Source organism: Oratosquilla oratoria, chromosome 12, assembly GCF_046742065.1.
Source record: "Oratosquilla oratoria isolate Oo_2021 chromosome 12, ASM4674206v1, whole genome shotgun sequence".
NCBI classification, from domain to species: Eukaryota; Metazoa; Arthropoda; class Malacostraca; order Stomatopoda; family Squillidae; genus Oratosquilla; species Oratosquilla oratoria.
The window spans coordinates 61,528,573-61,544,354 of NC_134788.1; the positions used below are offsets into that span (position 1 = coordinate 61,528,573).

The following is a 15,782-nucleotide window of genomic DNA, read 5'->3' on the forward strand; positions in this document are numbered from 1 at the left end:
ATGCCTGTGTAAATCAATTGTAAATTGCAATCATCCATCACAAAATTATCTCATAAACTTCAATAAAACTTCAAATTCAACAGAACAAGAGAAGACATCACAACTCATCTTAGCAAAAAGATTCTGTCTCAGGAATTATGAGACAACAATTAAATGCAAAACTACTGCTTGATACAATGAACAAGTTATTCTTGGCATAATTAATATCAAAATAAAACAGTTTAACAAACTATTTTGATTTATTCTTTATCAACAATGAAAAATTCATCATGACAGAGATATTACCCTTGAACAAACTTCATTGAAATATGAGATTCGGGTCTCCATGAATAAAATACTGCTGAATACATTATTGCAGACATACAGTAGCAAAAATTACAAATAACAGTGGCGTATACTAGAAAACTTTACGCAACTCTATAATAATTAGAACTGTATCCGTCATGAGGAATATCTATATCAACCAATTACACTATTCTTTAATATTCTCAATGGTTTTTCATAAATACAAAAACCATTCATGCATTTAATGGAACACTTAAGAATCTTTAATTTCAAACAAAAATATAACTATGCAATTGGCCAATCAAATAACTGCACAACTGTGAGTAAACAAATATTTACAACTGACAGTATGTGTATGTGACGATTCTTCAGTCAAAAGGTCTACAACAATGGATCAATACACTGGAGAGGCCCCTCATAAGTGTGGGTAATCATGCAATACATGAGATCAACTTTTCGTGAGGAAGTGCGAGTCACTACGTGACATTTGAAACATGTCCTTCGTGAAAAAGCTGAAAAGGCTTCTTTCCTGTGTGGGCCACCATGTGATGTCTATTTGTTTTTTATTTTGTTATTTATTTAATCATTTATATTATTATTTTTCTAATAAGCTGCATTGCACAGGACACACTTCAAAGGCTTCTCTCCAGTGTGGCTCATCACATGTCATTTGAGGTCACTCTTTGCTAAGAAAGCTGCATTGCAGAGGTCACACTTGAGGAGCTTCTCTCCAGTGTGTGCCATCATGTGTCATTTGAGATTTGTGAGAAAGTCGGACCACACAGGCCACAATGGAAAGACTTCTCTCCAGTGTGGGTATCTATGTGTAATTTGAGACCACCCTTTGCTAAGAAAGCTGCATTGCACGGGTCGTACTTGAAGAACTTCTATCAAGTGTGGGTCATGATGTGTTGTCTGAGATGACTCTTTCCTGAAAATGCTGCATCACACAGGTCACATTGGAAAGGTGTGGCTCCAGTGTGGCTCACCATATGCCGTTTGAGGGAATCCTTCAGTGAAAAAGCTGCATCACACAGGTCACACTTGAACGGCTTCTCTCCAGTGTGGGTCACTATGTGTCGATTGAGATTACTCTTTAGTTTGAAAGCTGCATCACACAGGTTACACTTGAAAGGCTTCTCTGCAGTGTGAGTCATTACATGATTCTTGAGAGTACTATTCCCTGAGAAAGCTGCATCACACAGGTCACACTTGAAAGGCTTCTCTCCAGTGTGAGTACTCAGATGATACTTGAGAGCACTATTCCCTGAGAAAGATGCATCACACAGGTCACAATTGAAAGGTTTCTCTCCCGTGTGGGACACCAAGTGTCGTTTGAGAGTACTCTTCTTTGGAAAAGTTGCATCACACAGGTCACATTTGAAAGGCTTCTCTCCAGAGTGGGTCATCATGTGATATTTGAGACTACTCTTTCGTGAGAAAGCTGCATCACACAGGTCACATTTGAAAGGCTTCTCTCCAGTGTGGGTCATTACGTGATATCTAAGAACACTCTTTCCTGAGAAAGTTGCATCACACAGGTCACACTTGAAAGGCTTCTCTCCAGAGTGGGTCATCATGTGATTTTTGAGATGACTCTTTTGTGAGAAAGTTGCATCACACAGGTTACATTGGAAAGGCTTCTCTCCAGTGTGTTTCATCATGTGATATTTGAGATGACTCTTTTGTGAGAAAGCTGCATCACACAGGTCACACTGGAAAGACTTCTCTCCAGTGTGGGTCATCATGTGTCGTTTGAGACTGCCCTTTGTTATGAAAGCTGTATTGCACAGGTCACACTTGAAGAGCTTCTCTCCAGTATGGGTCAACATGTGATATTTGAGAGTCGTCGTGACTGAGAAAGCTGCATCACATAGGTCACACTGGAAAGGCTTCTCTCCAGTGTGGGTCCTCATGTGATATTTGAGGACTGACGTTCCTGAGAAAGCTGCATCACACAGCTCACATTTGAAAGGTCTCTCTGTAGTGTGGTTCACCATGTGTCGCTTGAGACTTCCCTTTCGTGAGAAAGTTGTATCACACAGGTCACATTGGAAAGGCTTCTCTTGAGTGTGGGTCATCATGTGATTTTTGAGAATAGCCTTTCTGGAGAAAGCTGCATCACACAGGTCACACTGGAAAGGTTTCTCTCTAGTGTGGGCCATCATGTGATATTTATGATGACTCATAATATAGGGGTGCCGCATATGCCACACAACATTCTCTTTATTACATGACGAATATACAGAATCTTCGGATACCTCTTCCAAGGAAGTGTTGATGTTTACACTTGACCTGTAAGAGAATATATGTTTGAAACCTATCTTTTTGAGAGCTTGTAGCAGGTGTAACATGAGCATATACAAATACAGTGGGACATTAACTAAATTGCAGTTTGGAAAGGGAATAAATGACTTGTATTAATGAAGAAGCTTAACCTCTTTGATATGATGATGCCTATCCTGGTGTCTTGAGTTGCAATTGGATATGCAAGGATGCTGGCCTCAGCATCTTGATTATATTTATTTTGTAGTTGTACCTGAGTGGCTTCTGAATTCTGTAAACTAATATGATCATGTTTTCTGTGTTCATTATTACTTAAAGTAAAAGAAAACGATACATCATACATTAGGAATTTGATACTGTGCAAAAGAATTTGACTCGTATTGAAGAGGTGAAAGGGGGGGAAGAAAGATATGGAAGGTTGAACAAATACTAAAAATGATGGAGTTGTGCAGAACAAACACAGATTGGGACAGTATATAATTAGGAAATAATAAAGCAAAAGAGTGGCTCAATAAATATTATGAAGAGATAAAGGACGCAAGAAAAATATTATATAATAGCATCATTGGGCTTAAGATATCTTCGTCAATTTTTCAAAGAGGACCACTACAGACACCAATCAAGGATGTCATAAATCAACATTGGAGAGATTCATGAGAATCTGATATTGATTTCTACGGCAAATCACTTGTTTTCCATTTTTGGGGAAAACGAGTGAAATTCCACAAAAAATACCACCACAAGCCTATAACAAATTAAGATATTGATTTTTGACATCCTTTTTGTGAGAAGTCAATTACTTCTAGTCAATCTATCCTAATTTGTCCCTATCTACAACTAGGTTAGGTTAGATTCACCTCTCTCTTCCGTCAATCACTAAAATAAGGTGCACAGTGGGAAAAGATTGTTGAGCTATAGTTATTCAGTGGAAACAACCACTTTAAAGAGTGTTGCATTGCTTTATAGAGTAGGTGAAATCAAATTTTCAAATATGTATTTAATCAACTTAGGTATAATTACCCCTATACATTAGTGTATAATTCCTCAGGGTATTGTGTTCCTCCCATGTATATACAAGGTATAGTGAATATTCAATGAAGATAAAGTGAGCTCTAGTGAAGCTCTAATTACTTAGTGGAAAATCCTTCTACATCATTCAGCTTGGTATGAAATGAAAGCTTAGAGTCTGGGAAACAAAATCTATCAAATATATTTTATCAAACTAATACCTCTGATTCTTTATTAATCTGTTTCTCTGAATAATTCAGAAATGCTGCAAAATTCAAAAAATAAAGAGCATGATGTTTTCTTTCAAATTAAAGACAAATGACAAAAATTCGTCAAGAACAAGCAAAGGTATTACAACAGAAAGAACAAAAACATAAACTTTACAGGACGGGAGATTTAAATTTTTGCGACCTTTTGTTTGGTGGTTGCTATGTACAGCAATCTCCAATTTCCTTTTCTTTGCTGATGAGGTGTGAGGTGAGGGTGAGTGGTGTGGTTTAAGGTGGAAGAGGTGTAAGGTGGGCGTGGCTAGAAGATGCTTGTGGAGTGCTGGGTACAGCTGTGCTTTTTTTTTTTTTTTTTTTTCCTTCTTGTTTCTATTTCAGGCACTCACGAGCCCTCTCTACATTCTACCACTTCACTCTCTTGTTTCTTGTTAATTTTTCTATGATCACAGCAACTGTCACAACTTTGGGGTTATGACACACCAACTATATATTCCCAATTTTCCAACTGTTTTCAAACCGTAGTTACCAAACACTTTCATTCAAGGGCCTAGCTGATATAGTAGGCTTCACATTTTCGTCTCTTCCTCTCCTATCAGTTGTCGTTTCCTCTACTCTGTGGAATTACCAGAATTCTTAAAGCCTTTAGCAGCTGCTTCTTGTTATTTTTCTCACCATTATCCTTATTGATTGCACCAATTTGGCCATCAGTTGTGGAGCCTTAACGAATTTAAAGAATTTCCTATTCATAGGAAGTTTCCTGCCCCTTTCGTTCACAGTGCCATTCTTTGTTGAGACCCAGAGATATCACGATTGTTTCAATGATTGAGCTTGGAATATAACAACCTTGCAATTTTACTATTTCGCCATGTAGTTGTAATTTGTTACCTTATGTTTAAGATTAGTATTTCAACCAAGCGTTACCTTGCAAATTTGTATGAATGGTTCAAACTCCCCCATCCCTGTGCTCTTGCCATTTCTCATATAGGTTAAGTAATTAGGCTAGTTGATTAGGCTAGTTCGGATTTATAATCCTCTTTCATCTCTAGTGATTATCTCAAAGGGACTATTAGAGACGATTCAACTCCTGCATACACATTACACTCCATACCCTTCAGAAGCAATGATTCAAAATTAAGAAACTTAACAACATTGTACAACATCAAGCCCGTGCCTCACGCTGGGCATCAGCAGTTAATCACGAGTCCTCAAAGGGTGAAGTGCACATTTCGCACATTAGGAAGAGAAACGTGTTCCAACCGCATGGGCAGTTATCAAGACTTTCCACCTTGTGTGATCATTGACTTTACATTACTTGAAGCCATTTTCGTAATCAAAGTGACTTTCCAGACCCACATGGAACGACTCATTTGGTGTTAAAACCTCCCCTCAGCTCAAAGGTTTCACAAAGGAAGGCAGCCATGATGCCGTCCTTCCACAAACTATAAATGCATCTATCTTCAGCAGGCGCATCCTCCTAGATTAGAAGCCCATCGTTTGTTGGAACCAAAATTAAGGAGTGCAGTATGTATGGAGAGAGACTCTCGGAAACCCAGAGGTATTTGTGTGAATTTTAGTTAGGATTCAAAGTGCGCAGGGCTAGCTAGGTAGAAGTGATTATTCATGACTTTGGCCATTTCTAGATCTGTGTATTCTATATTTCCTTGGCATAGTTTATTTTTAAGTTTACCATTCACATATCGATAGTTTGGGTTGCTCCTCGCATTTTTCTATAATGTCTTTTTCATAGTTCCTTTTTTCCTCTCTTTGCACTTTTACATACTCATGTCTGTAGTTTATATATATTTGCTATTTTCCAGGTTTTTATCTTTTCTCCATCTTTTCCAAGCTCTGTCTCTTCTATCTTTTGCCTCATTGCATCTTCTGTTGAACCAGCATTTAATGTACACTATCTCTTGCTTCTGTCTTGGTATGTGCCTATTCACTCATTCATCATAATTTCCACTTCTGTCTCTTCCTTGTAAAATTTTTCCCAATTTGCTTTCTGAAAGAAGCGAGTAAATTCCTTGGTGGATTGAAAAATGTAATGAGAAATAGACATATGGGAATGGATGCTAAGAGGAGGTTATATGAAGGAGTGATTGTGCCAACAGCATTGTATGGGGCAGAATTATGGAACATGAGAGAGGAAGAGAGAAGGAGTTTGAATGTGTTTGAGATGAAATATCTGAGAAGTATGATAGCGGTTACTAAGCTGGATAGAGTGAGAAATGAGAAGATGAGGAGGAGAACAGGGGTCGAAAGGGAACTGGGAGATGGGGTTGATGAAAGAGTATTGGGATGGTTTGGACACATGGAAAGAATGAATGAAGAAAGATTAGTAAAAGAAGTGTGGAAGGCAGAGGTGGAAGGAGTGAATATGAGGGGGCATCCTAGGATGAGATGGATAGATGGGGTGAAAGGGGCTTTACAAAAGAGAGAAATGTCTGTGGAGGAAGGACGGGAAAGGACAGAAGATAGGGGTGAATGGAGAGGGGTTGTGTATAGATGATGCTGTGATGCATGAGGGGGGAGTGGGTGAGGGATGGGGGGTGAGGAAGTATGTATGAGAAAAAATATGATGCAGCCCAAAGGGATTTCTCCCCATCTTCTCCTTTTCTGCATGGGGGGACAGAGAGGGGAGTTGCCAAATTTATGAAGCGGCCTTGCTGTGGATGTGCTGACACTGCTTCTGACCCAGGGCAGTGGACAGGATGCAGGGAGGTGCAAAGATAAGAGGGGGGAGGAGGGTGGAGGGGAGTGGAATATATAAGAAATGGAATGGGTGGGAGTGGTTTCTAAGCCTTTTTCTTTTTGGCTATCCCCCATGTAGGGGGAAAAAGCCTTTGGTATATGTATGTATGCATTCTGAAAGAATTTCTTTAATTTTCCAAAGTCTGTTTTGTTGTACATCAATATTCCTTTCCTATGCTTTTCATTTCTCTCCATATTTCTTCCTTTAGTTCAGTCTCAATAAGTATACTGTCACTCTTTCCAAGTGGTGTCTTGTATTCAATTTTATCCACAATTTCAGGTTCCGTTGTAAATATTAAATCCAGACTTGACGGCTCCTCATCATTTTTGTGTCTGGTGCTTTCACTGACCCACTGTGTCATTGTTTATTCCATGGTCATGTCCACAAGTCTTCTCCACCTTTCACTGTCATGTCGTCCTAACAAATTTCTCTGCAGTGTGTGTGTGTGTGTGTGTATTCACCTCGGATCTGCTGCAGCCTCTTTTCGAGACAGCCAGACACCACCCTACGGCAGTGAGCTCAGAGCTCATTATTAGCAGATCTCTGGGTAGGTCTGAGACCACTCACACTCCACACACCGGGAATGCAAGGTCACAACTCCTTGACTAACGTCCCGTACCTACTCGCTGCTAGGTGAACAGGGGCTACACGTGAAAGGAGACAAACCCAACTTTTCTCCGCCCGGCCGGGGAATCGAACCCCGGTTCTCCGGCTTGTGAGGCCAGTGCCTTACCAATCCGCCACCGGGCCGTGTGTGTGTGTGTGTGTGTGTGTGTGTGTGTGTGTGTGTGTGTGTGTATTTACCTAGTTGTATTTACCTAGTTGTATTTTACGGGAAGGGGAGCTATGCTCGTGGGGTCCCGTCTTCATATCTCATTTTATCTAAACTATTTTTAAATTCGTGTATTGTTTTTGCACACACCACTTTCTCATCTAACTTGTTCCAACTGTCTATTGCTCTGTGAGGAAAGCTGTTCTTTTTCAAATCTCTTCTATAGCTGTCTTTTTTTATTTTCTTTCCGTGTCCTCTTGTATTTCTGTCATCCCATTTTATCAGATTCTCTCTATCAGTAATTTCTATGCCTTTCATGATTCTGTAAATAGTTATCAAATCTCCTCTCTCTCTTCTTTGCTCTAGTGTCTGTAGTTTAAGTTTTTGTAGTCTCTCTTCATATGATAGTTTTGAGAGTGTTGGTGCCAATTTTGTAATTGCTCTTTGTATTCTTTCAAGTTTTTTTATACATTTTTTTGTACTTGGTGACCATATCGTTGCTGCATATTCCAATCTTGGTCTTATCAGGGTGATTAGGATTTTCCTCACCATTTCTTCATCCAGGTATGTAAATGCCACTTTGATTGTTCTTATTAAATTATAGGTTTCTCCAAAAATCTTATTTATATGTTTCTCAGGTGACATATTATTCATAACAATGACTCCCAGGTCCTTCTCATTTTCTACTCTTTTTATTCCTTCTTCTCCCAAATTATATGATCCTGTTATTCTGTTTTTGCTTTTTCCAAATTCCATTATACTACACTTTTTTGTATTGAACTCCATCTCCCACTTCCTACTCCATTCCTGTACTTTATTTAGATCTCTCTGTAGTGATTCACAATCTTCTTCAGTTTTCATTCTTTTCAGTAGTTTTGCATCATCTGCAAAGAAGCTCATATAGCTTTCAATTCCTTCATCCATATCATTAATATATATAGCAAACATTATTGGGGCCAGAACTGTTCCCTGCGGGACACCGCTTATTACTTCATTCCATTTTGAGTGCTGATCTCTTATCACTACTCTCATTTTTCTGTCTTGCAAAAAGTCTTCCATCCAATTTAGCAATTTACCTTGTATTCCTCCTTCATATTCTAATTTCTTAAGCAGCTTCTTATGTGGTACTTTGTCAAAAGCTTTTTTTAGGTCTAGAAATGCACAATCAGCCCATCCATCTCTTTCTTGTATTATATCTATTAGCCTTGAATAGAAACATATTAAATTGGTGACGCATGATCGCCCTTGTCTGAATCCAAATTGCCTTGGATTTAGTACGTTGTTTTTTTCCAAGTATTTTACCCATCTACTTTTGATAATTCTTTCACATATTTTTGCTATTGTACTTGTTAGAGAGACTGGTCTATAGTTGGTAGGTTCTTCTTTATTTCCTCCTTTATATATAGGTACTATATTTGCTTTTTTCCAATCTTCTGGAACTTTTCCTTCTTTTAAGGAACTGCTTATTATGCTATGTATTTTGTCTGCCAGTTCATTCCTGCATTCTTTCAGAATCCAGTTTGCTATTTCATCTGGCCCATGCGATTTTCTGACATCAAAATTACCCAAGTGTGTCAATATTTCATTCTTTGTTACTTCTATTTCTTCCATAGGGGGACTTTTTCCTTCCACTCAATCTCTTCAGGTTGTATATTTTCCCTTGTAAACACTGATTTAAAATGTTTGTTCATAATTTCTGCCATTTCCATTTCCTCAGTGTATTCAACTCCTCCTTGTCTTAATTTCTCCAAGTCTTGTTTGTTTTTCAGTTTATTGTTTACAAATCTGTAGAATAGTTTTGGTTGATCTTTACACTTTTCTATAATATCTTTTTCATATTTTCTTTTTTCCTCTCTGCACTTTTGTACATATTCATTTCTATAACCAGTATATATTTTCCATTTTTCAGGTCTTCTGTCTTTTTTCCATCTGGTCCAGGCTTTGTCTCTTTTGTCTTTTAACTCCCTACAACTTTTGTTGTACCAGCATTTTACATATTCTTTTTCTTGTTTTTGTCTTGGGACATACTTTTCCACTCCTTTTTTGTAAATTTTTGTCAAGATATTCCATTTCTCTTCCACTGATGTTTCTTCTTTGTATATTTCTTCCCAGTTTTCTTGTTGGAAGAATTCTCTTATTTTATCAAAGTTTGTTTTTTCATACATCATTCTTCCTTTTCTATATTGTTCATTTCTTTTGATATATTTTTCTTCATTAACCCCTTCCATACGTTGCCGCACACGTAGGCGTCATGGGGAGCGAGTGTATTCGCGAGGCTGCCATATCGGCGTCTTGATTATATATATTGTAGTCGCCCCTCCATAATGACATTCTTTCTAATTCTTTTGTAATCGCATTTTCTATGGTTATCGATATAAGCGGTGACTATATTTTATGATGCGAGTATTATTACAACACGTCGTATGGCTGGCATTGGCTGCTGCCACCGAGATCTAAGTCCATGACGCCTACGTGTGCGGCACCGTATGGAAGGGGTTAAGTTCCAGTTCAATCAATATGTGGTCACTTTTACTTATTGGTGTTTTATATTCAATTTTGTCCACTATTCTAGGTTCAGATGTAATTATTAAGTCTAGCCTCGATGGTTCTTCTTCATTTCTATACCTAGTGTTCTCTTGTATCCATTGTGTCATTGAATGGTCAGTAATCATCTCAAGTAGAGCATTTCCCCATGAATCATCACCACTCTTTACTGTCATTTCTTCCCAGCAGATTTCTTTGCAATTAAAGTCGCCCATCATAACTATTCTTCCTCCGTCTTCCATTATTTTAGTTAATGCTATCTTTGTGTCCTCTAACATACTTTTATGTTCACTCTCTTCCCATGAGGCTGTTTTCGGAGGCACATAATTGATCACAAATTTTCTGCTCTTCTTATCTCGGTCTTCCACTTCTATCATAATCATCTCTACTGTATTCTTTCCATATATGACACCTTTCACGTTTATATCCTTCTTAGTCAGGAACATAACTCCACCCCCTTGTTTTTTCTCTCTGTTTCTAATCCAATAATTGTATGTATCATGTCCTACACTGTTGGGTGGTAGTGAGCCTTTTAATTTTGTTTCTACAATTCCCATTATGTCCGGTTCTTTTTCTTTCAAATAATCATTCAGTTCATTCAATCCTGTTATCAATCCATCTATATTTGTGTAAGACACTCTTAGTTTTCTGCCACTTCCATTGTGTTCTCTGTTTCCCTTATGTTTTTCTTTAGTATGTCGAACTGCTTTATTTTCATGTTCACTACTCTCCAATAGAATCTCTCTTTCTCTGACTCCGTTCTTTCCTCGTTTTTTGCCTTAGCTTCAATTCTTTTCTTCTTTTCTGCCTCTCTTTCCTCCTTATTCATTTCTCTTTTTATCCATACCTTTTTATATTGATCATTTGTTGCTAGTTTCCCCGTCTTGGATAGAATTTTCTCTGCCGTTGTTTGTGACCTGAATTTAATCTTAATTGGTCTGGTCTTATCTGTACTATATTTTCCTAGTCTGAATTTTTCCTCAATTTCCTTTATAATTTCTGGTTCATCTTCCTGGACTAATTTTAATAAACTGCTTACTCTTTCATTTTCCTCCTTGATTCTTGCGGTTCTATCTGGGTTATGTTTCTCTTCCATTCCTAATATAATTATACATTTCTTTTTGTCAGCTAATTCTCTTACTATATTCTCCTTCTGTCTCATCACTTTAATAACTGAGTCTTCATTATGTTCTTTCAATTGCTGTTTGACTATGTCAGTGAATGAAACCTTATTCCCTTCTTGAGTTATTCTCCAATTTTTAACTTCTGTAGCTATTTTCTCTCTATTTTCATTACTATTCTTCTTCAATTTCTCATTCTCCTCCTTTACATTTCCTAACTGTCTTTTTAGGTCCTCTATTTCTTCAGTTAAGTTTCTGTTAGCCTTCTCTAGTTGTTCCAACCTTTCAATTCTCTGGAAAATTGAGTCTACATTACTTAACTTACGTTCCAAGTCCTCGATCACCTTATCAACTCTCTCCTCTAGTCTTATCAGTCGGGGGGGGGGGTTGTGTCCCCCCCACCCTCTTTAAATCCCTGGAACATATTCTCGTCACTTTCTTCTGTATTGCTCCTCTCTATACTTCTAATCTTTACATTTTTATTAGACATTTGATCCTCGCTAAGTCTTTTGTTTACCTTCCGCTTGTCTGGCTGGGCAAAGTCTACTCCCTCCTCATTTCCTTCCATTTCCCTCAGTAATCCCTCCCCTTTTCCTCTTTCCCTACGTTCCCACTACTCCACGAGCAATTTCCCCCCCACCCTGCAAAAACACTAGGCACTTCTCTTTGCGTTGGGATCCACAGACTTCAATTTTCTTCAGAACGTCTTCTAAGCCGTCCATTCGTTGAAGTGTGTGTGTGTGTGTGTGTGTGTGTGTGTGTGTGTGTGTGTGTGTGTGTGTGTGCATGCGTGTGTGTGTGTGTGTATGTGTGTTTACCTAAGTGTAGTATACAGGAAAGAGCACCACTTTTTGGATCCCGTCACCTCTACTTTTTCATCATACCTATTGTCAAATTCATGTACAGTTCAATTTGATCTATATCCAGAAATTGTGTTTCCATACAATATAACTTACGACCTCCAGAAATATTTTTTCCTGTTCATTTTGAGGTGTTTTCAATTATTCTAGCATTAGTTATAAGCAGTAATGACATATTTCTGATGTATATATTATCTTTTTAGAGATAGTAAAAAATAAACACAAAAACAAATAATTTCCAACAATTACATGTCAGAAATACTGAAAACACATAAAATCAACATGAAAAATATTCCTGGAGGCCATTTACCAACAACCACACATATCTGAATTGTTGAAAACACACAAAATCATCAAGAATATTTATTTTTTTAGGCCATTTACACTCGCATTTACCAACCCATTGATCATTTAACCCATTCAACTCCGATGACAAGATGTCTTGTCATTTGGTCAAATAAAACAAAAAATCATAAAACACCAAAATGTTTGATGAAACACCAGAAAAATATGACGTCAATCCTCGCTTCGCTCGCAGCGAAGCGAGGACTGACGTCATATTTTTCTGGTGTTTCATCAAACATTTTGGTGTTTTATGATTTTTTGTTTTATTTGACCAAATGACAAGACATCTTGTCATCGGAGTTGAATGGGTTAAGATGCTACCTAGTGAAAAACTAGCCTAACCTAACCTAACCTAACCAACCTGACCAACTTAACCAAGCCTGACCAACCTAACCAAGCCTGACCAACCTAACCAAGCCTCATCAACCTAACCTAACCAAACTTAACCTAAATTAACCATACCTAACCCTAGCCTAATCTAACCTGGACTCACCTTGCATGGGTGTTCCTTACCCAGGACCTCTAAACCTAATGAATTCTCAGCTGTCTTCTACCAGTACCTGTTTATTGCTAGCTGGTGGATGGTCAGGTGGTATCAGTTGATGAGCTATCCCCTCTTGATGGTGAGTCTGGATTGTCATCCAAGGTATTGATATGGTACTCTGGATGACCTTTCTGTTGTTTCATGCGAGGCTTGTAGAGATTACCAGCAGCAACCATAAATGAACAGTTTGGTCAATCCACAGCAGATGGAAGAACTCCATGTGATTTCAGATATTCCAGTGCGTCTTCAATATTGGAACGGAAATTGTACATAAATCTCCAATAATTGTATGAATAACCAGGACACAAAATTGAAACAACTGCCATAGCCACTCTGAGATTCAAATTGAGCATGAATACTCACTGTAAAAACCATCTCATGGGATGTCTAAAATAATTATCACTAACTGGCTACAGCAAAAAATTGCAGGTAAACTTAGAAGCAGCAGAAATGTGGATATGGAGACGAGTATTAAGAGTACCATGTACAGCGAAGAAAACAAATGAAGAAGTATTGAGAGAAATGGAGACAGATAGGGAATGGGAGCTTTCGCAGTCAGGCTCATAGATTCCTATTAGCGCTAGAATTTTTAATTGTCTCAGAACTCATGAGGCAGAGGGGTGACTTAGCTAATTTGGAAACCGATATTTAAAAAAAGATACGGCATAAATTGTTGCATAAATGTATTTAAAATTAAAAAACATGACTCATAATGTTACAATTTTTACTTATTGGTGTGTGATAAGGCTTTGTTAATTTAATTATAAGGTAAAACTAAAAATAGGTAATTATTTTTTAATTATTTTTACTGAAGTAACTATGAGCACTAAAAATAAGAGGATATCGATTTGGGTTTGTCCATTCTATCTGAGAGTGTTGAAAAATAATGGATATCACTGTCACATCCTGTATATGAAGGTAATCAATGAGATAAAAAATAACAACAGTGGTGGCGGACGTACGAAGTTAATAAAAGTTTTGTAAAGAATAGCCTCTTAGATCTGCTGGGAGCTATTTTCAAACAAATATGACTAATTATACATGTGCCGTGGCAATCTGCACTTCAGATTCAAGAAAAAATAAGAGGGAGACAAAGTTTATTGTATCGAAAAAATTAAGTTTTCGATGTAAAATTATATTTTCGATACATTGCATGGATTTGCCTATTGCTTGGTGCATTCAAATGAAAGTATATATCAGTATACGTCCATTGAAGTCGATAGAAAATGACAAATTGCTTGGCTTGATACAATTATAGGCTGTTTTACGAATATCATCTGTTATTATAAATAGAGACTAAAACAATGCTATATGCCGTTTACAATCATGAAATTAATTGACTTAAATTTCAGACACAATAATGTACAACGATACACCTCTGTAAGCTTATAAAACTTGCCCAAAAAAGTATTTATTTTCCGGCAAGAATTACAAGATCTAGCAGTGTCTGGTATCAACTTGCTCACTGCGAAAGCTCTAATTAATGACAACAATAAGGAAAAGACAGTTGCGATTCTTGGGACATATAATGCGGAGGGAAGGGTTGGAAGAGGTGGTGATGACAGGAATGGTGGAGGGAAGGAGAGCAAGAGGAAAACAGAGGGAGAAGTATATGGACGGGCTGATGAGGGTGACGGGAAAACAACTCAAACCAGCACAGATGTTACAAGTAACTAGAGACCGTGAACGGTGGCGCTCCATTGTTGCCGAAGTCCAAGAGGATATGGCACGACGGTAAGGTAAGGTAAGGCTACAGCTAATGCACGTCTCAACACTGATTGATCATGATGTCATAACCGAGTGGTGTATGCATCTCATAAACAAACACACAGGAGTGATTTGAAGACAGAGATAGGCATTCCAAGGTGGTGGGATCCCCAAATTTTCTTAGTTGAAATAGATTCAGTGACTCATTTATTATTGGTTTGCATTATAAGATGTAATGGTTCAAACTGATTGTTGTAATAGGGACTGATATAGAAAAAAAAATGCTGATGTGTATTTTACAGAAATGCAATTATACTTGATTTCCAATATCATATTTAGATTTGAACTCAGGTGTATTTACTCAGTTGTATCTTTACTTGATTACCATACACCACTGCCTAGGTTTTGAATACCTGGCTATGCATGGATAATTCTTTACCCGATTTTTTTTTTTAAATACTCCTGCATCATCCAAGGAGTTGCTACCTCATCATCCCATCCCTTGAAATATTTCTTTTGTATTTGTTCTTAGTCAAAAGGCACATTAAAGTTGAAGATGATGGCAGCCCTACATAAAATTTTGTGAATCCATCGAACTTTTCACCCCCTTTCCCTACACGGAGAAAAGAAAAGTGGTAAGAAGATATATATATTGCGATCCCTGTATTCCTCTTCATCTTACAAGTGTGTTGGAGCATTTGAAGTCGCCACAAACTAACATGCAAATGAGAAATGCGAATGTAATATTTAGACAAAAGTAACAAAATATTGAAGATCGAACTGAAACATGCGCAGTTTCACATCGATGAACGTACACGAATTTGAGCCTAAGTACGATAAATTGGTGAGTAGGAGATGGTACCTAATGAGCATTACTCCTTCTCTGTATAATGCGATTAGCTAAATACATATGAATGCACACATTACCTTCTTTCTTTGGAAGAGAGAGGACGGTATGACACTGGACTGGAGTATGTAATTTGTAAACAAATATGGCGGAGTAAAAACGAGACCCATATATTATCTTATTTAAAGAACATAGCTATTATCTACCTGCAGCGATATTGTACTGAGGAGAAAATACATAGTTAAAATAATTACTTTAAATGCCCACAAAAAAGATCGCGTGTGACGTAAGAAGTAAAAATAAATCCTAAGAAATTTTGAAAGTGTGTCAAGGCTAAATTAAAGACTATAACTATCATCCCTGATCTCGAAGATGAACACAAGGGAGCAAGAACCTGCACACAAATGATACAGGAAAAGCACAAATATTATCCAAACTTTTTGCATCAGTATGTAGTTTGGAATGTGACACTGGTGATTTGACC

At 37.6% G+C, this 15,782-nt stretch overlaps 1 protein-coding gene across 1 annotated transcript; it reads right to left on the reverse strand.

The window, feature by feature from the left end:
• Positions 1–204: 204 nt before the first annotated feature.
• LOC143030824 (uncharacterized) lies at positions 205–15,423 on the reverse strand. Its single transcript, XM_076194041.1, has 3 exons — positions 15,379–15,423; positions 12,761–12,988; positions 205–2,580 (listed from the first exon to the last, which is right to left on the reverse strand). Exon 3 carries the CDS (start codon positions 2,490–2,492, stop codon positions 1,176–1,178), a length of 1,317 nt encoding a protein of 438 aa, XP_076050156.1. The 5' UTR covers positions 2,493–2,580; positions 12,761–12,988; positions 15,379–15,423; the 3' UTR covers positions 205–1,175.
• Positions 15,424–15,782: the final 359 nt, after the last annotated feature.